The sequence below is a fragment of the Mobula birostris genome, chromosome 8, assembly GCF_030028105.1.
Source record: "Mobula birostris isolate sMobBir1 chromosome 8, sMobBir1.hap1, whole genome shotgun sequence".
NCBI classification, from domain to species: domain Eukaryota; kingdom Metazoa; phylum Chordata; class Chondrichthyes; order Myliobatiformes; family Myliobatidae; genus Mobula; species Mobula birostris.
The window spans coordinates 98,263,838-98,285,861 of NC_092377.1; the positions used below are offsets into that span (position 1 = coordinate 98,263,838).

The 22,024-nt window shown below is 40.7% G+C and overlaps 1 protein-coding gene across 7 annotated transcripts in view; it reads left to right on the forward strand.

Annotated features, from left to right (window-relative positions):
* Positions 1-22,024, forward strand: part of prkn (parkin RBR E3 ubiquitin protein ligase) — a 1,184,373-nt gene that overhangs the window by 673,389 nt on the left and 488,960 nt on the right. For all 7 annotated transcript variants that reach the window (XM_072265746.1, XM_072265747.1, XM_072265749.1 and 4 more), the window contains one exon: positions 10,069-10,205. In XM_072265746.1, coding sequence (XP_072121847.1) covers positions 10,069-10,205 — 137 coding nt within the window. The remainder of the gene's footprint in view (positions 1-10,068; positions 10,206-22,024) is intronic.

The window sequence follows — 22,024 nt, forward strand, 5'->3', positions numbered from 1 at the left end:
GGATCTTGGACCTCCAGAAAGTGTCCACAGCAGGGGTGATTGATAAGTTTGTGGCCTAAGGTAGAAAAAGATGAGTTATACAGCTCTCGTTACATGCACTTGCAGTTCAACTCTTTGAGTGATTCTGCAGAAAGTTTGAGGTTAATAACTCATCTCCTTCTACCTTGGCCACGAACTTATCAATCACCCCTAATTAACTGATGAGTTATTAACCTCAAACTTTCTGCACAATCACTCAGAGTTGAACTACATGTACATGTAACGAGAGCTGTATAACTCATTTCCTTCTATCTTAGGCCACAAACTTATCAATCACCCCTGCTGTGGACACTTTCAGAAGGTCTAAGATTTGTATGCTCCACGACCACTGGACTAAGTGTGTAAATGTAGGAGGGGACTATGTTGAAAAATAAATGTGCTCGGTTTTCTAAAATTGATTCCTTCTACCTTAGGCCACAAACAATCACCCCTCGTATTTGCATCAAATCAATGAGATTGTCCTGGGGGGAGCATGCTAGTGTCACCACACTTCCGGCACCAACATAGCATGCCCTCAAACTTATTAACCCTAACCCTACATCTTCGGAATGTGCAAGGAACTTGGAGCATCCAGAGGAAACCCAGACAATCAGGAAGACAACATACAAACTCCTTACAGACAGTGGTGGGAATCGAAACCCAATCCGTGATTGCTGGCACTGTGAGGCAATTGCACTAGCCCCTTTGTTACTGTGCCGCTCATCTTGCCTAACAGGAAAGATTAACTTCACACAGAGAAGATGCCATTGCTTTAAATGCCAATCCCCATCTTCCAACAGTTGGGAGACAGATCAAGCACTACTGTCTAAAATGTAGAAGATAGAATCAAGGAGGCGAACAGGCAAGAATTAGACATCTTCATAGAACCTAAAGGTCTATGAGCAGCACCCATTAAATTTCCTATATCTGCTGGGAAGAAGGAAAAGTCTCAGTTATCCTGTACTTGCCTGCCTGTAAATGTTTGTTAAATAAATTAGCCTTTTTTTTTGAAGAAACCAACTGTTTCTTTCCATTGTAGTCACTCCAAAATAACTACAATGAAAAGCTGTTGAAACACATTCACGGGTGAAATTGCAAAAATGGAAGCATGAGAAGAACTGAGAATAAATGCAGTGAACCTGATAACTGGAATTATGAAAACAACATTAAACTCTGTATCACAGACGAACAAACAAGATGATTGAGAAATACAAGCTCAATGTTCTACCTAGGTAAGGTCGGTCTGGATGGAAAATAGTATGGTCTTTTCAATGTCCACATCATCCAGAGTCACCAAGACAAGCTGAACAAATGAATGGAACCACCAAAGATGACCGACTAACTATCATGAGGAAGGTGTATCATGGTTTATGGATACTCTTATAGTCTTGTGTAGCATCAGAACAAACCAAACAAGAATACTAAGTTCAGTCCATTTGAGGTGTTAACGTGTGACATCCTGTGTCATTGTCAGAGGCCCTGAATGGAGAGGCATTAATATCCTAGCGGTAAGGTTTGTTAATGCGGCACGGTGGGGTTTAAACTGGAGTTGCAGGGTAGGGAACCAGAGTGTCTGAATAGTTAATGGAGAGGTTGTGGAGGCAAATGTAGGTAAGACCTCATGCAAAATTAGGAATTAAAAGGTTGAGCATGGTGCAACTAGTGTAAGAAGTATCGTAGGAAAGGCGGATAGTAGTGCTGAAGATGAGGTAGCTGGATTACAAAGAGAGGTAATGTGTAGTGAGGAGAGGCTGCTAGTAGGGCAAAATTGCAGTCAACAGGATGAGTTGGAGTGTAAAAGGTGGACAAAATCGAAAAGGGTGAATACAGGACTGAAGATGTTATATTTGAATGCACACAGAATAAAGAACAAAGTACATGAACTTGCAGCACTGTTGCAGATTGGCAAGTATGATGTCATAGGCATCACTAGGTCATGGCTGATAGATTATAGAGGGGAGCTTCAATGTCCAGGGAAACACATTGTATCAAAAGCACAGGCAGGAAGGCAGAGGGGGCGGCATTGCTCTGTTGGTTTAAAAAAATGAAATTAAGTCATTAGAAAAAGGTGACATAGGGTCGAAAGGTGTTGAATCATTGTGGATAGAGCTAAGGAACTACAAGGGTGAAAATACCCTGATGAGAGTTGCATATACACCCGCAGATAATAGTCTAAAAATTACAACGGGAGATAGAAAATGCATGGCAAAAGGGTAATGTTACAATAGTCATGTGGGACTTTAATATGCAGGTAGATTGGGAAAATTAGAGAAGGTTCTTGGGAAACTGAAAGGTCTAAAGGTAGATAGGTCACCTGGACCACGGTGTTCACCCCAAGATTCTGAAAGAGGTGGCTGATGAGATCATGGAGGCATTAGTAATGATCTTTCAAGAATCACTAGATTCTGGAATGGCTCTGGAAGACTGGAAAAGTGCAAGTGGCTCTCCACTCTTCTAGAAGGGAGATAGGCAGAAGAAAGGAAACTATAGGCCAATTAATCTGACATTAGTGGTTGGGAAGATGTTGTTGTTAAGGATGAGGTCTCAGAGTACTTGGAGGTACATGAGGCTGCTTAACAAGCTATGAGCCCATGATATTACAGGAAAGATTCTAGCATGGAATCAGTGGCTGACTGGCAGGAGGTAAAGAGTGGGAATGAAAGGAGCCTTTTCTGGCTAGCTACCAGTGACTAGTGATGCTCCACAGGGGTCTATGTTGGGACCAATTCTTTTTACATTATATATCAATGAATTGGATGATGGAATTGATGACTTTGCTGAAAAGTTTGCAGATGATATGAAGATAGTGGAGGGCAGGAAGTAGAAAGGCGACAGAAGGACTGAGACAGATTAGGAGAATAGGCAATGAAAGGGCAGATGGAATACAGTGTTGGGTAGTAGGTAGTCATGCATCTTGATAGAAGAAATGAAAGGGTTGACTATTCTCTAAATGGAGAGAAAAAACAAAAAAACTGAGGAGCAATGGGACCTGGGAGTCCTTGTGGAGGAGTCCCTAAAGGCTAATTTGCTGGTTGAACCTATAGTGAGGAAGGCAAATGCAATGTTAGCATTCATTTCAAGAAGACTAGAATGTAAAAGCAAGAATATAATGTTGAAACTTTATAAACCACTGGTGAGGCCTCACTTGAAGTGTTGTGAGCAGGTTTGGGGCCCCTTATCTCTTAAAGGATGTGCTGAAACTGGAGACGGTTCAAAGGAGGTTCACAAAAATGGAATTCTTTGTTACAGACAGCTGTGGTGGCCAAGCCTTTATGTATATTTAAGACAGAGGTTGATAGGTTCTTGATTGGTCAGGGCATGAAGGGATATAGGGAGAAGGCCGAGACTGGGCTGAGACAAAAATTGGATCAGCCATGATGACATGGCAGAGTAGACTTGATGGGCCAAATGTCCTAATTCTGCTCTCATATGTTATGGTCTTATGGTGAAAGTTTAGTATGCTCCTAGTGGTCACAGTGTATATATGCAGTTGTTCGCTGTGTCCCCTAGTGGTCAAATATGTATGATTCTAAAAGCTTCTCTTGATAATTCTGTTTTTTGAAGAAGTGGTATATCATTAGTTAATTCTTACATACAAATTTGAATGGAATTTTTCTCATCTATGGGGTATAAAAATAGCCAACCACAAGGCAGCGCCATCTTAGTCGCTTTGTTTTCCACTGTTCTGCCTTCCACTACTAGCCTCTGCTCCTGTTACTATTTGTTCCAATTTTCCTTTGTTCTATCAACACTTAATAAAATGATCCTGAAGCAACAGGTTTTGTGCCTCTTTCTTGACTTCTGAAAAAAAAAACTTGGATTAAAACATCAGAGTCCAACACAACCTAGACTTCAGGTTGGGTCCCTGGATACCTGCAGTGTTCTTCCACCATCCTGAGGTTCTGCAGGAGTTTTAGACTGGTCTTGCTAGAAAGCTGCACTGTCTTTGATATGTAGTTTAATTTGACAAGTAAATAAGAACATGATTTTCAAGTAGTTTTCTTTGCATTCACTCTTATTCCTGCTTTGGAGTTAATTTTTTAACGGTGGGGAGAATTCCAAAAGTCTATTCACTTCAGGATTGATGGCATTTTGAGCTATAGGAAAAATACCCTCTTTAACCATTTTTTTTAGGATTCTACTGTTTACTCTTACCGAATGCCATTAGTGCAGATGTAACACAATGGCAAACATTACTCCTCGGGATTTTGCCCCTTTTTTAATAGCATATCTGTTAATGCTTGTTTAATTTGCAGTTCTGTTCACAGGAGGAACTGCTTATGCTAAACATTTGCTATGCACCATGAGCAGCCTTTAGCTATTTCGCTTCGCATTAATAATGCTTGTCAGCTGCAGCCACCGGTTTCTTCACTGGCAAAGGTGTTTTACTCCTGAGTGAGTCCCTTACCTTAACAAGATTGTTGGTCAAAATATTTAAATTCCCTCTTGTAAAACTCCCATCTTTGCACTGTAGCTCTGGACATTTAAATGTGGGGGACTGATAGGCCTGGTTAAAGCAATAAAGATGTCAGTGCTTTGCTTGAATGGCTCCATTCAGGCAAGTTCCACATTTAACTGCTGTATTTAACCAGTCGCTTGCACCAACATCAAAGAGAGGTGCTTTTCTGACTCATATTTGCTGCTTACACGACTGCAATGACATTCCAACTGTCTTATCAATTTAATGCTGTACCTTTGCTTCCAGACTGTCATAAGTAAAGACAGTTTTAGAGTGTAGTGTCAAATGTGGGGGCTAATTAAAGATTGGAAGTGACATAGTTCAATTGGAATCCAGGTTTTAAATCTAAACAGAGCGGACCACAACATGTGAGGGAGTGAGTCACCTGTGGTAAATTGATAAACTACCAAAAGGTAAATGAGCAGTAGTTAAAAGAATTAAGACACAATTTGCAGCAAATCTAGAACTCTCTATAGATTTTACACGAAATAAACAGAAAAAATGATCTAAAATGGCTGACAAGGAAAGTTGAAGAGTGTACGTATTAGATCAAAGGAAGAAGCTTATAATGTGTGCAAAAACACAGCAAGCCTTTGGGGGGGAGAATAACAACAGTAGTGGTTTAAGAAAGTGATAAAGAAAGAGCAAGAAGCATAAAGTCAGACTGTAAAAGCTCCGCAACATGTCGTAGGAAAACAAAGCAATTAAATTCATGCAACACAAATACACAATTCTCCTCACCTTTTTTTCCCCCCAGTCCTGATGAAGGGTCTCAGCCAAAACATTGACTGTTTACTCTTCTCCATAGAAGCTGCCTGGCCTGCTGAATTCCTCCAGTGTTTTGTGTGAGTTGCTTGAATTTACAACATCTGCAGATTTTCTCCTGTTTGTGATTCTACAACTAAATTCATGATGGATCCCTTATAGACTGGGACAAGAAAAATTACACCGGAAAGTAATGAAGTGGCAAGGAAATTAAAGAAGTGTTGTGTTTCTGTCCTTATGAGAAAGACAATGAAGATCTTGTGAAAACAATGGATAGCAATAGGTATAGAATGAAGAGAGTTGATTTTTTTTAATGGAGAATATAATTGGACTGAAAATCAATAGACCAGAATTTGATAATTTGCAAGGTTTGGAATTCTGACTGTGGAGAACATGGATGGATAGTTGTCATCTCCCAAAACTCTATGGATTAGAAAGCAGTTTGCATAAATTTAGCAAAAGATGGAGATTGAGAAAACGGAACTATCAATCAATTCAATATCATTGTTAGTTGTAACAGAACACACTGAAAGTAGTAATAGGCTTTAGTGGAATCAGTGCAGATTTATGAAAGGAAAATAGTGTTTGACAAAGTTGTTAAGAGCTTTTTCAGTTGTAGCTGATGGAATGTATGGAGGAACAATGAATGTGTTGTATTTACAATGTCAAAAGGCCTTTAGTAAGATGCCACTCAACATCTTTTAAGTGTAATTTGAGCGATCGAATTGGAGATAATAAACTGGCATGGATTGAGAGTTGGTTATCAAACAGAATACCGAGAATAGGAATGAAAATGCCATTTTTGGCTTGGCAAGCTGTGACTAATAAGAGTGTTGCATGTTTTAGCACTGGCCCATCAGCTGTTCACAATCTAAAATAATGATTTGGATAGGGGAACCTTGCAATATTCTATCACGGTTATTATTGTGTTATAGATTTATTGAGTATACCCACAAGAAAATGAATCTCAGGATTGTACATGGTGACATATTTGTACTTTGATAACAAAATTACTTTGAACTTAATATGTGCACTGATAATGTACAGCTGAGTACCAGAGTGAGTTGTGTTGCAGAGGTCTGAGGGGGACCATAGACAGTCAGGGTGAAAAAGCATGGACAAGGCAGTTGGAATAAAATGTGAAAAATATGATATTTTAAAAAAATACGATTTTTTTCACCACTTTGGTGAAAAAAAAGATAATATCTTTTTGAAAGATTGAAGGGCATCGGTGTTCAGAAGAGCTTATTGTCTGACAGTGTGCTGGCTTTTATTGCAAGAACTTTTGAGATCAAGTGCAAAGATGTCTTACTGGAATTTTTTTAGACCCTTGTCTTCGACCATATCAGGAACGGTGAACATTCTTCCATCTCTGTGATTGAAGGTGTACAACAAAGGTTTGTCATATTGGTTCCTGGGATTTGGAACATTTTTCATCAGAGCAGGACGAATATGATTGTGCCTATAGTTTAAGGGAACAAGATGTGATATCTGTTAATTGTACAACATTTCAGCGTGGCCTGACAGAGTCCATGCAACGTTGGTGGTTCCACTGGCTGGTGTGTTTGGCACCATGGGTGACAATCTCAGAAGAAGTAATTGGCTTTTCAAGACCGAGGTGATAATTTTTTTTTTACCTTTAGAGCAGTGAATTTTTGGAGTTCTCTATCCAAGAGTGCTATGGAAATCCAGAACCCGAATACATTCACAACACATTTACGACTTAAGAAAATCAAGAAACGGCCATCAGTAGACAAGAAAGCTCCTCAAGCCAGCACAGCCAATTAGTAACATGATGGCTATTCCAAATATGGCCTCAGAACTACCATCCCTATGTCTCCCCATGCCCGTTTACTTCCATGTAGTTAAGTGTCTGTCAAGATCAATTTTGAATATATTCGATAACTCTGCTTCCGCTGTTCTCTGGGGTGGAGAATCGTGAAGCTTTATGACCATCTTAGAGAAGAAATTGCTCCTTGTGTCCATTTTAAATGGGAAACCCTTTGTTCTGAAGTAATTTCCTCTAGTTGAAGATATTTCCACAAAGGAAACCTTCCAATGATGTAATGTTCCCACCTCCATTTCAACCAGCTGATTTTATCCTCTCATCAAAGTAGAAGGGTATTTTTCCCGAGCTCTTCATGGTGTCTAGTAGTAATTACGTTGGTGCCAATGAAACTTTATGCAGCCTTTATCTGTTTCAAATGTCAATGAATTTCTTCCTCTCAACCCAGCCAAATTGGACCTTTGCATTGATACTTTAAATACTTGAGTGAGTATCCATCTTTCCATCCACATCCCATAAGTGCTTCCAGGTGACTAAACATTTTAATTCTGATTCTCATTCCCATTCCAACATGTCGGTCCATGGCCTCCTCTTGTGCCATGATGCGCCCACCTTCAGGAATATCGATTTATCCTTCCGATAAAAAAATATCGATTTTTTTTCCTTCCGATAAATGAATATCGATTTATCCTTCTGATAAAAAAATCCCTCCCCCTCCCTCTTCTGCTATTCCCCACTCTGTTCTCTTACCAGGTCTCATCTACCTATCACCTCCCCCAGGGTCCTTTCTCCTATGGTTCACTCTCCTGTCCTATCAGATTCCTTCATCTCCAGCAATTTACCTTTCCCACCCACCTGGCTTTATCTACCACCTTCTAGCTAATCCTCCTTCCCCTCTGCCCACCTTTTTATTCTGGTGTCTTCCCACTTCCTTTCCACTCCAAAAGAAGGGTATTGGCTTGAAATGTCAACTGTTTATTCATTTCCATAGATGCTGCCTGACACCCAGCATTTTGTGTATGTTGCTTTGTTACTTTAAAAGTCACTCGCTTGGGTAGGTATGTGGCAAAAGAGGGGAGGAGGGTGGTGACATTAATGGTTATGTGAGAGAGAACAAGTTGCAAAATTATAAAGAAGTAGCAGAGGGGGAATAGGACTGAAGAGATTGCTCGATTGGAAGCTGGCATGAGTCCAGTGGCCTTCTGTGTCATTGTAAGTAACCTGGTCTCCTCATTAGAATTAAAATACTAATAGTTTGCCTGCATTGCATACCATTGATAGAAGCATTGAACTTACTTCTGGATTTTCCAAAGGACCTCATCACTCCTATAGAACACACACAAAATGTTGGAGGAACTCAGCTGACCAGGCAGCAATGCAAAATCCCATCACTTCTATTTCCAGCTTTCAAAGTGCCTGCCTGCATATCAAGGCCAATGATTCTATTGTGTGGCATGAAACTTTTTCATGTAGAAGAAAAAACACTGCACGAAGACCACGAGGAAGTGGAAGAAAATGAGTAGCAATGGAAACAGTGGATTTTTTAATGAAAGTTCATTCCAGGCTGTCCTTGGGTTACAAACATCTGACTTATGGATGCTCTGACATATGAACGAGCTCCCGTAATATTAAATTCGATAGCCAGTGTAGGTACTATGTTCATACATATGAAACGGAAGTCATTTTCTCTTTCAATCTACTTTTAGTAAATATTCCTTCTTATTCACCTTGTGTGCTTTTGGTGCCATTCATGACAATGCTGTAGTTGGAGTGATTTTTGTGTATCTTCCGATTTATGGGCATAATCAACTCCAAGGATGTCTGTGCAAAACGGTCCTTTTTGTTACCTGGATATGGCTTGTAAATGATGAAAGTAATGAAACTACAGGTGTAAAAGAGCCCAGTCAGGGAAGACAGAAGTATATTTTGATGGTTCAAGGCTAGAAAATTCAGGGAGTGATAAAGTCTTCATGGGATTTGAACGTGGAGGCATGACTTGCATCTGCAATACTGCTGGACCTGAGCTAATTTATGCCCGTGAAGATTGGTAACAGGTGAATTGGGCATTGTATTTTTGGATGCATTTCCAAGTTCATTGGGAATGAAAGATGTGAGATCTGTCTGGAGACCATTGGAATAATTGGACGGGAAGAAACAAAAGTATGGACGTACTGGACCATATGCCTTTAAATGGGCATAAAATGATCCCAAATAGGTCAACAGTGACATGTGCCAGCAATATCCTGCTTTTGAAATGATTTAGATTTGGACTTAACCAGTTTCAATATCCTGCAAATATTATGTTCTGATATTAACTTTATAGCCATGATGAAATGGCAGAGCAGACTCGATGGCCCTAATATAGCTCCTATGTCTTATGTCTTATAGTCTGCTTTACTGACAGTAAAGCATTTGAAACAGTGTGAGGTTGTGATAGGTTGTATGCAAATACAAATTCTTTCTTTCATATTTTTTTCTCATTACTGAATATTCCTGGAGATGTATGCCTCAGTCAAATGAATAATTTGCATAAAAAGTACATTAATGGTTTCTTTTGAAATAATGTATCTAGCTGTGTAAGAATCATATAATTTTCCAATATATTTATTAAAAATGTCCTACTTAGGCTCAGGGAGACTTTATAATGTATTATTTATTTTTGCTGAAGGCAAATTTAAATAGCAGTCATTTTCCAGTTGCTGAATTGGTAGGTGCCATACGTGGTATGATAGCAGTCCATAGAGACTAGAGGCCATTCCATGGGAATGCTGGTTCATAAAAGGGAAAGTTATTAAAAGCCTCTTTTTTTTATTATTGTACCATAATTCCAGTTCAAAATGCCTGTGTGTTGAAAGGTTGAGTTCGGTAGGTTATTGAATAGCTCGTGTGAAGAATAGCTTTGAGGCTGAGGTATTGGCTATCGACAACTCCCTGTGAAACTGTTCTAACATGAGACAGCTCCAACAGGACAAAAAGAGGGATTGGGGCATTAGGACTGAAAATAAAACATGATTGTGTTCTTTTTCTTTCCCTGCCTTAGAGATCCAGTGTTGGTATTTCCTTGTGAGGAACAGCATGTCATATGCTTGGATTGCTTCTACCTATACTGTGTGACACGGCTGAATGACCGGCGATTTATCCATGACCCAGAACTTGGATATTCTCTCCCCTGTGTTAGTGAGTACCGTATTGAAACATGGCTCCTTTCACTCTCTTCTTTGGTCACATGAAAGCTTTGGTTTACTAGAACTGTGAAGATGCATGAGTATTAATGTCAGTGGTGTAATTGGACATGAAGAGTTTCAATGACAAAGAACAGTTTAATATTTTGGTCAGAAGCTTCTGAAGGAAAAGAACACCATGACAAACCTAGATAGGAAGGATGACACTGTGATCAAAAGAGAATTGGAGTATTCTGTCGATCAGGCGAGCTTACAACAGTCCCATCTCTGGAAATATGCATGGGAATGTTCTTGCTTAACCACCCTTGTATAGAAGCTCTTACCCATCACTCTCTCACCTATAGGATTCATTTCTGTTGTCTGCTTCTACTGTTTTGCAATTTAGAACGATGTAAGCTAAGACCTCCTCTGACGTGTACAAGCAGAAGTGGTGAAAAGGTACCGTAAAGGTGATATTGAGACAGATGGCATAGATGCACTTCAACGCAAGTCAAATAAGTGTAATCTGAGGTAGCATTACCTTGTTTTGGTGAAGTTACTACTTGGAGGTGGTTCATGTATCGCGTAAGCACTAGCTGTTACAATGCTGAATTGTCAGCAGTGTGAAATGTCAACATTTTTACAGTGTTTAAGTTTTCTATCTCATTCCCTTTAATAGTTAAAATATATCTTAAAATAACAGCCAAAATGGTTGGTTTTGATTGTTAATGTGCATCAGAATATCTCAGCCTGACTTAGTTTATTTCTCTTTTGTTTTTGTTTCATCACCAAGCACTTATTATGCCCTGCAGAAAATGGACTGGAGAAGTTACTGAGACAAATGACATTAGGGAACTGTATTATCATAAACAGATAATTAATTCCAGTATCACTGCTCTTTCATTTCATACTTAATAGTGATCATATCACAGTTCAATTACTAGAATTAAATTACTTTCCAAAATCCATTGACAAGAACATCTATTTTTATTCTGGTCTCCATATTATAAAATGGTTGTGAGGGCACTGAGCTTTAGAACAGATGAAGGCAAAGTGTATGCAGGAATTTAAATTTCCTGGCTTTTTGAAGGGCCAGTGCTGATCCTTAGCATTTTACAATAATTGTGTTCCCGTACCCACAACCTTCTGTGATTCAAGTGTTCTTAGATGCCTTGTACCCTCCTTGTACAAGTGCAGGTATGAAAACATTCATCAGGCTCAATATACAAAATATGCTTCCACTGACTGTTTCAAATCCAGAAGACATAAAAATAAGGTTGTTACCATGCTATCCATAAAGTTACTGCAGTTACATGCAGTTACTGAGGCAAATAACAGGGAACTAAATAAAGGAGAAAGGTCAGAAGTAAAAATACATGTTGCATGTTTATATTGCATCACTATCAAAATCAGGACATCTAAAGTTCTTTGCAGCCTTTTGAAGTGTAGCTTTGAAGGAATCACAACCGCCTATCAGTACCAGCCAGCTCTCACATTGATATGATGATCTTTTTTTTATGTCATGTTAATTAAGGGGAAAAAAAATCCACCAAAATTAACACCACCATATCCTTTACTTCTCTACCTGATAGACAAAATGGGGTTAATGATTCGGAAAGGAAAATAGCACTTCCTTCATTGCTGAACTATCTTGGTCCTAGAGGTTTTGTGTTCACAACCTTAGATTGCATCATGAATCCACAACCTCTTGACATAGTTGGAGTGCAATCAATTGAAACTCCATATTGGGAGATGGATGATGTTAATCCATGAGATGAATTTTAGATGGAGCTTAAATCCCAGCCATACCCTCTTGAGCCAAATACCCTGTTCACAAGAAGACCACAGATGGTGCAATCTGGGGCAAAGCAAAAACTACTGGAGGGACTCAAACAGCATCTGTAGGGGAAAGGAATTTTCAACTCAAGCTGTCAACAACCCTGCCACAGATGCTGTTTGTCTGACTAAGTTCTACCAGCAGTTTGGCTTTTGCCTTGTTTTATTGAAGTAGATGTTGTGACATTTAGGATTTTGTATTCCCAAATCCATTTCGTACATCTAGAGACTCCTTGCAAACCATCTCTCCTCGAGTTGGAGTGGAGCCTGATTAGCAATTACCAATCCCACATGGATTCCTCACGGGAAGTCAGACATGAGGAATGCGAGTGGCCATATGGCAGTGCTTAATTTCTAGTCCATAATTACTTTGAAGATAATCCCTTCCATGAGCTGATAGAAAGTGGATTAAACAGGGTGGTTGGCTGACGTATCCACATTATGCATCCTTAGTGCATGCTTTTCATTAATTTTTCTGCTTCATTTTTTGGTTAAATGTTAATGCGCAGTATGAACAAAATACGCAAGTCATAATGATCTACAATTTATATTCTTCTTGTGTTACCAGCCATGGGAACCAGGATGATAGAGCTGAGGATGAGCCAGCAGGTTTGCAAGTCACTAATGGGTGTAATATGAATGTAAAAAAGGACAAGCCAATGATTGCATACAAATGCAGACAGAACAAAGAGTTAAATTGTACCACAAGAGACAAAATTCAAAAGGGCAAAGAGTGCAGGACTGAAGGTGCTGTATTTAAATGCGCGTATCAGTCGGAATAAGATAGACAAATTTGTGGCGCGATTAGAGATTGGTCGGTATGACGTTGTGGGCATCACTGAGTCATGGCTGAAAGAAGGCCAGAGTTGGGAGCTTAACATTAAAGGATATACTTTGTATCAAAAGGACAGGCAGTAAGGCATAGGCAGTGATGTGGCTCAGATGGTAAGAGATAGAATTCCATCTTCAGAAAGAGGTGACATAGGGTCAGGGAATGTCGAATCTTTGTGGGTGGTGTTGAGAAACTGCAAGGGTGAATCAAACATTATGAGAATCAAATATAGGCCCCCAAATAGTAGCCAAGATGTGGGGTCGAGTTTGCAAAGGGAGCTGGAAAAGGCATGTAATAAGGGTAATAGGGGATTTCAAAATGCATGGGGATTGGGAAAATTAGGTTAGTGCCTGTGAGATGGCTTTTTAGTGCAGCTTGTGCTTGAGTCTACTTGGGAAAGTAGGCTTAGACTGGGTGTTGTATAATAACCCAGATTTTATTAGGGAGCTTAATGTAAAGAAACCCTTAGGAGGCAGTGAATTTGAGAGGGAGAAGCATAACTCACATGTATCACCATTGCAATGGAATAAAGGGAATTACAGAGACATAAGAGAGGAGCTTGCACAGGTAAATTGAAGGAATATTCTGACGGGGATGACGGCAGAGCAGAGATAGCTGAAGTTTCTGGCAATAGTTCACAAGGTGCAGGATAGGTAAGTCCCACAGAAGAAGTTGTTTTCAAATGGCAGGGATAGGCAACTGTGGCTGACAAGGGAAGTTAAGGACTGTGTAAAAGTCAAGGAAAGGGCACACAAGGTAGCAAAACTGAGTGGGAAGCTGGATGATTGGGAAGCTTTAAAAATACAACAAAAGGCAACTGAAAAGGCTATAAGAAGGGAAGAGATAACATTTGAGGGCAAACTAGCCAATAATATAAAGCAGGATACCAGTTGTGTAGAGAGTAAAAGGGAGGTGAGAGTTGATATTTGACCACGGAAAATGGTGCTGGTGAGGTAGTAATGGGCGACAAAGAAATGACAGATGAACTTAATGGGTGGAAGACATTAGCAATGTGCCAGAGGTCCGTGAGTGTCAGGCAGCAGGATTGTGTACTATTGCTATTACAAAGGAAAAAATGCGAGGCAAGCTCAAAGATCTTAAGGTGGATAAGGCACCTGGACCAGATGGACTACATCCTAAGTCCTGCGAGAATATAAGGTGTTGTTCCTCCAATCTGAGTGTGGTTTCATCTCGACAGTGTCACATTTGGCAGCTTTGGGTCTGTACTCACTGGAATTTAGAAGAATGCAAGGGGATCTCATTGAAATCTACCGAATGCCGAAAGGACGAGGTAGGGTGGATGTGTAGATGTGTAGAGGTGTTTCCTGCAGTGGGGGTACCCAGAACTAGAGGGCACAGCCTCAAAACTGAAGGATAACCTTTTAGAACAGAATTAAGGAGGTATTTTTTAGCCAGAGAGTAGTGAATCGGTGGAATGCTGTGCCACAGACTGTGATGGAGGCCAAGTCCGTGGGTATACTTAAGGTGGAAGTTGATCATTTCCTAATTGTTCGGGGCGTCAAAGGCAATGGCGAGAAGGCAGGTGTAAGGGGTTGAATGGGATCCAGGATTAGCCACGCTGGAATGGTGGAGCAGACTAAATAGGTGGAATGGCCTAATTCTGCTCCTGTGTCTTATGGTCCTATGGCCTAACTCACTGACCACTTTACCAGTAATGAATCATTGTGTCTGTAGATTAGTGGAATATAAATTATGGGTTTCTCTCCTCTTGGCTCTCACTTTAAAAGGTGAAGGATTCCTCAAAAGTTTTCAACCTACATGCAATAGGTCACGACCCACCTTTATCCTTGTTCGGATTAATCTTGACTCTTGCTGCGATTGACTCTGCACCATGCAACTATAGAACTTCTGTACCCAATACACTTCTTTCTGTCAAAGTTGAAAATCAGAAGGCTTCTAATCCTCGGTGTCCAAAATGTCTCTGCTGTTTGCAATTGTCCATTTATAATGCTGGAAAAACAGAAAGGTTTCAGCATTGTATATGACTCATAAGAAACTAGCAGGTGTACAGTAAATAGTCAAGTAGACTAATATTGTCTATTGCAAAGGGGGAGGCATTTGGATGGAGATATTGTTACAATTGTGCAGGGTGTACATGGAGTATTGAGCATAACTGTGGTCCCCTTACCTACAAAGAAACATCATAACATTGAAGGCAGTCCAAAAAACACACACAATATGCTGGAGGAACTCATCAAGCGAGGCAGCATATATAGCTGGGAATGAATAGTTGACTGTTTACTCTCTCCATTGACACTGTCTGACTTGCTAGTTCCTCTAGCATTTTGGGAGGTTAAACTGGTTCAGTCTGTGTTCTTTGGAGTTTGGAAGAATAGGGGGTGACCTTTATCAAACATACAAGATCCTAAGGGATCAGAACAGGGTAGATATTGAAATATTCTCAGTACGGGGCAGTTTCAAATGAGGGAACATGGTTTCAAGGCACAAGACATTTAGGTGGTGGGGTGGAAATACATCTCTACCAAAGGAGGTGTAAGGTGCTCCTTCCCCCTGCTAGCCTGTAGGTCACCCTTGGGCAAGGCCTAGCACCTGCTTAGCCCCCCGATCAGGGTCACGTGAAGCCATGGGAGCAGGTGGTGGATGTTCATATGAGCAGCTGGTGCATATTATAAGCAACCACCGACACAAGGCAGGAAATCTCTGAAGAGTATTATAAAGACTGCGCAGAAGAAGGCAATGGCAAGCCACTTCTGTAGAAATAATTGCCAAGGACAATCATGGCCACCATGATTGCCTACATCATACGACACGGTACATGATGATAATAAGTCATTTAAACATAGAATATAGAATAGTACAGCACAGTACAGGCCCTTCGGCCCACAATGTTGTGCCGACCTTCAAACCCAGCCTCCCTTATAAACCTCCAACTTAAATTCCTCCATATACCTGTCCACTAGTCTCTTAAACTTCACTAGTGTATCTTCCTCCACCACTGACTCAGGCAGTGCATTCCACGCACCAACCACTCTCTGAGTAAAAAACCTTCCTCTAATATCCCCCTTGAACTTCCCACCCCTTACCTTAAAGCCATGTCCTCTTGTATTGAGCAGTGGTGCCCTGGGGAAGAGGCACTGGCTATCCACTCTATCTATTCCTCTTATTATCTTGTACACCTCTGTCATGTCTCCTCTCATCATCCTTCTCTCCAAAGAGTAAAGCCCTAGCTCCCTTAATCTCTCATCATAATGCATACTCTCTAAACCAGGCAGCATCCTGGTAAATCTCCTCTGTACTTTTTCCAATGCTTCCACATCCTTCCTATAGTGAGGTGACCAGAACTGGACACAGTACTCCAAGTGTGGCCTAACCAGAGTTTTATAGAGCTGCATCATTACATCGCGACTCTTAAACTCTATCCCTCGACTTATTAAAGCTAACACCCCATAAGCTTTCTTAACTACCCTATCCACCTGTGAGGCAACTTTCAGGGATCTGTGGACATGTAGCCCCAGATCCCTCTGCTCCTTCACACTACCAAGTATTCTGCCATTTACTTTCTACTCTGCCTTGGAGTTTGTCCTTTCAAAGTGTACCACCTCACACTTCTCCGGGTTGAACTCCATCTGCCACTTCTCAGCCCACTTCGGCCTCCTATCAATGTCTCTCTGCAATCTTCAACAATCCTCTGCACTATCAACAACACCACTAACCTTTGTGTCATCTGCAAGCTTGCCAACCCACCCATCTACCCCCACATCCAGGTTGTTAATAAAAATCACGAAAAGTAGAGGTCCCAGAACAGATGCTTGTGGGACACCACTAGTCACAATCCTCCAGTCTAAATGTACTTCCTCCACCATGACCGTCTGCCTTCTGCAGGCAAGCCAATTCTGAATCCACCTGGCCAAACTTCCCTGGATCCCATGCCATCTGACTTTCTGAATAAGCCTACCGTGTGGAACCTTGTCAAATGCCTTACTAAAATCCATATAGATCATATCCACTGCACTACCCTCATCTATATGCCTGGTCACCTCCTCTCCCTTAATATCAACATGCTCCAGAACATCAACCTCACTCATATTGTCCTCACCATCATCAAGTTCTCTCTCATTGGTGAATACCGAAGAGAAGTATTCATTGAGGACCCCGCTCACTTCCACAGCCTCCAGGCACATCTTCCCACCTTTATCTCTAATCGCTCCTACCTTCACTCCTGTCATCCTTTTTTCTTCACATAATTGAAGAATGCCTTGGGATTTTCCTTTACCTTACTCGCCAAGGCCTTCTCATGCCCCCTTCGTGCTCTTCTCAGCCCCTTCTTAAGCTCCTTTCTTGCTTCCCTATATTCCTCAATAGACCCATCTGATCCTTGCTTCCTAAACCTCATGTATGCTGCCTTCTTCCACCTGACTAGATTCTCCACCTCACTTGTCACCCATGGTTCCTTCACCCTACCATTCTTTATCTTCTTCACTGGGACAAATTTATCCCTAACATCCTGCAAGAGATCTCTAAACATCAACCACATGTCCGTAGTACATTTCTCTGCAAAAACATCATCCCAATTCACACCCGCAAGTTCTTGCCTTATAGCCTCATAGTTTACCCTTCCCCAATTAAAAATTTTCCTGTCCTCCCTGATTCTATCCTTTTCCATGATAATTTAAAATCGAGGTGCAGAGAAACTTCTTCCTGCAGAAAGTGGTAAACCTCTGGAAGACCTCTGCCACGGAGAGTTGTGGAGATGAGTTCATTAGAAGCAAGTAGAGTTTGATATATTTTTCAGATATCAGGAGATTAACGTTTACTGGGTTCAGGTCTGGGGTAGACCAATGGTGTTCATATTGCAGGCTTGAGTGGCTTACACCTATTTCCAATTTCTTGTGGTTCTGTGTTATAACAACATTCTCAAAGTCCCTGTTGAAATATTTGTTCCAGTTTTATTGTCACTCTGCTTTGACACATGTAGAATCAGAAGGACTTAAAATGCTTAACACAATCATGAAGTTTCAATAAAGCAAACTGAAGCGTAAACTAAATCTTGGGCAATCTTTAATCCTATGAAATCCAAAATCAGATTATTGAGTGATGTCACCTCTGGACATTTCTTTAATTGCATGCCGTTTTAGCCTTTTTTGTGAAATTAATTGTGGATTACTTCCTTTCCCTGCAGCAGTTCCAATTTGTTATTGTGCCCCAAATCCTTGATGCATTGATAAGCAAGAATATCAACAGCTTGTGACACCAGTAATCCAGATTTATTGGGGAAAATCTGAAACTTATTAGTGAGCAATTAGATCATATTATATTTGCAACAGTTATAAAGAACCATCCTTAATTATGTTTTCCTTAACAGCTGTTAGACTGAAGGATGAAGAATTGATTTAGCGGTAGTTGTCATTTGCTTCAGACATCTTCTGGATTTTATGCAGAGAGGAAATGAAAAGAAATTTGGAAGCTTAAATATTAAAGTCAATGAAGGAAATGACACACCACTCATTTTGCATCCCAGTGAAGTTAAAGTGCAATGTCCTTATTGCTACTGATGTATCGCCTCCAATACCTCACGAATGCTTGTTTCAATTAGAATGCAGGCATTGCATTTTTAGCCAGCGCTTATTGCCTTTGAGAAGATAGGAGTAAGCTGCTTCCTTGAACTACAGCAATGCAAGATCAAGGGGCTCCTACAAAATTGTTTCATTAGCTTTAATGATTCGACCCAAAGATGATGAAGCAATGTATCTTAATGTTTGGGAAGCTGTAGCTGGTAGCGTTGCCAAACATCTTCTGTTCCATTTAATGGGTGCTTCATGTTTTGTAGGTGGAGCTTAAGAAGCCCAGTGATTTATCAACCAAAACTTCATGCCATCTTAAAAGTTTCTTTCCCCAGGTAGTTAATCTAACCAACCATTCTATATAGCCTCCCCCAACCACCCTTCTATCTATTACCCCCATCACTGCACTGCATACTTCAAACCACTTTTTATAATGCTGTTTACATTGTAAATACATGCCTGTATTTAATTCTATTTTAATTTTGAGATACAACATGGTAACATCCCCTTCTGGCCCAATGACCCAGCGCCACCCTTGTGACAAATTAACCTACTAACCTTTAGGTCTTTGGTCTGTGGGAGGAAACTGGTAACTGAAACACGGGGACAGCATCAGAATTGAACCTGGGTCGCTGGTGCTGTAATAGCATCATGGTAACCACTATGTTACCATGCCACCCAATTAAACAGACACTACCATTTATTTATTTATGCATATTTTATCCCATATCAATCCTTTACCCTCTAACTTTGTTAGCATATATATATATTTTTTTCATTATTTTTATATAATTCTTTAATCTTTATAATCATTAAATGTTGGTTTTTCTGTTCCATGTTATGCCCTGATCTCTACACCACAACAAATTCCTAATACATGTAAATGAAAATGGTGAATAAAGTTGGTCCTTCTAATCTTTATGTTCCTTATGCCAATGGATCTCATAGATACAATAACACACAATTAATCTGGCATATTTGGGACTTTGGTGGTGCTCTATTGGCAGATTTTCCAGACTGTTAGAATTTGTTTCCAGTATAAGTATAACATAGCAAAGACGAGTGGGAAGCTGGAGGATTGGGAAATTTTTAAAGAGCAACAGAAGGTAAGTAAAAAGGCAATACGTGGAGAAAAAATGAGATACGAAGGTAAACTAGCCAAGAATATAAAGGAGGATAGTAAAAGCTTCTTTAGGTATGTGAAAAGGAAAAAAATAGTTAAGACCAAAATTGGGCCCTTGAAGACAGAAACGGGTGAATTTATTATGGGAAACAAGGAAATGGCAGACGAGTTGAACAGGTACTTTGGATCTGTCTTCACTAGGGAAGACACAAACAATCTCCCAGATATAATAGTGGCCAAAGGACCTAGGGTAATGGATGAATTGAAGGAAATTTATATTAGGCAGGAAATGATGTTGGATAGACTGTTGGGTCTGAAGGCTGATAAGTCTCCGGGACCTGATGGTCTGCATCCCAGGGTACTTAAGGAGGTGGCTTTAGAAATCGTGGCCGCATTGGTAATCATTTGCCAATGTTCTATAGATTCAGGATCAGTTCCTGTGGATTGGAGGGTGGCTAATGTTGTCCCTCTCTTCAAGAAGGGAGGAAGAGAGAAAACAGGGAATTATAGACCGGTTAGCCTGATGTCGGTGGTGGGAAAGATGCTGGAGTCAATTATAAAAGATGAAATTACGACACATCTGGATAGCAGTAACAGGATCAGTCCGAGTCAGCATGGATCTACGAAGGGGAAATCGTGCTTGACTAATCTTCTGGAATTTTTTGAGGATGTAACTATGAAAATGGACAAGGGAGAGCCAGTGGATGTAGTGTACCTGGACTTTCAGAAAGCCTTTGATAAAGTCCCACATAGGAGATTAGTGGGCAAAATTAGGGCACATGGTATTGGGCGGCAGAATACTGACATGGATTGAAAATTGGCTGGCTGACAGAAAACAAAGAATAGCGATTAATGGGTCCCTTTCGGAATGGCAGGCGGTGACCAGTGGGGTACCGCAGGGTTCAGTGCTGGGACCGCAGCTGTTTACAATATACATTAATGATTTAGATGAGGGAATTAAAAGTAACATTAGCAAATTTGCCGATGACACAAAGCTGGGTGGCAGTGTGAAATGTGAGGAGGATGTTATGAGAATGCAGGGTGACTTGGACAGGCTGGGTGAGTGGGCAGATGCATGGCAGATGCAGCTTAATGTGGATAAATGTGAGGTCATCCACTTTGGTGGTAAGAACAGGAAGGCAGATTATTATCTAAATGGAGTCAAGTTAGGAAAAGGGGAAGTTCAACGAGACCTAGGTGTTCTTGTACATCAGTCACTGAAAGCAAGCATGCAAGTACAGCAGGCTATGAAGAAAGCTAATGGCATGCTGGCTTTCATAACAAGGGGAATTGAGTATAAGAGCAAAGAGGTCCTTCTGCATCTGTACAGGGCCCTGGTGAGACCACACCTGGAGTATTGTGTGCAGCTTTGGTCTCCAAATTTGAGGAAGGACATTCTTGCTATTGAGGGAGAGCAGTGTAGGTTCACAAGGTTAATTCCCAGGATGGCGGGACTGTCATATGTCGAAAGGTTGGAGTGACTGGGCTTATATACTCTGGAATTTAGAAGGCTGAGAGGGGATCTTATTGAAACATATAAGATTATTAAGGGATTGGACACGCTGGAGGCAGGAAGCATGTTCCCACTGATGGGTGAGTCCAGAACCAGAGGCCACAGTTTAAGAATAAGGGGTAGGCCATTTAGAACGGAGTTGAGGAAAAACTTTTTCACCCAGAGAGTGGTGGATATATGGAATGCTCTGCCCCAGAAGGCTGTGGAGGCCAAGTCTCTGGATGCTTTCAAGAAAGAGATGGGTAGAGCTCTTAAAGATAGCGGAATCAGTGAATGGTGGTGCTGGCTTGAATGGGCCGAATGGCCTACTCCTGCACCTATTGTCTATTGTCTATTGTCATGGTCCAACAAGCATTTAATTTGTGTTTCTTTACATGCTATAGCACACAACAGTATAGTAATGTTTCCTGTGAACCCAGCAAGCTCGGGTATTGGGACCTCAGTGACGATAAGAGGAGTTTGAGAACCAATGCCCAGTTGAGTTTAAAAGAAAGAGGGGAAACCAGGCCCTCAGTGAGTTTAGAGGGAATGGAGGAACCAGAAGCCCCAGTATGTTAGTGGGAGTGCAGGGATCAGCATCTGGTGATTCAGGTCAGACAGATCCACACTGAGCAATTTTGTATCAGTGGGAGAGAGATCAAATGTTCTCAGTCGTAGATGTGTTTTCAATGAAATGGATTTTTTCCTGGATGGTCTTGAGCTTCTGGAGTGTTGTTGATGTTGTGTTCATCAAAGCAAGTACAAACTATTGCAACAGTCCTCTGATATCTGCCTTGCAGAATAGTGAAAGAGGTTTGGGGAGTCGGTGTGTATGTATGTGTGTGTGTGTGTGTATATATATATCTATATGAGTCATCATGGTATGTGATCTTGTGAACTCTTTGGTCAGCGGTGGACTGGTGAGATATTGAGATAATGCCGTTGAATATTGGACAAAAATTATTAGTTATTCTCTCTGTTGGCACTTGTGTTTACTGATTTTTACTTT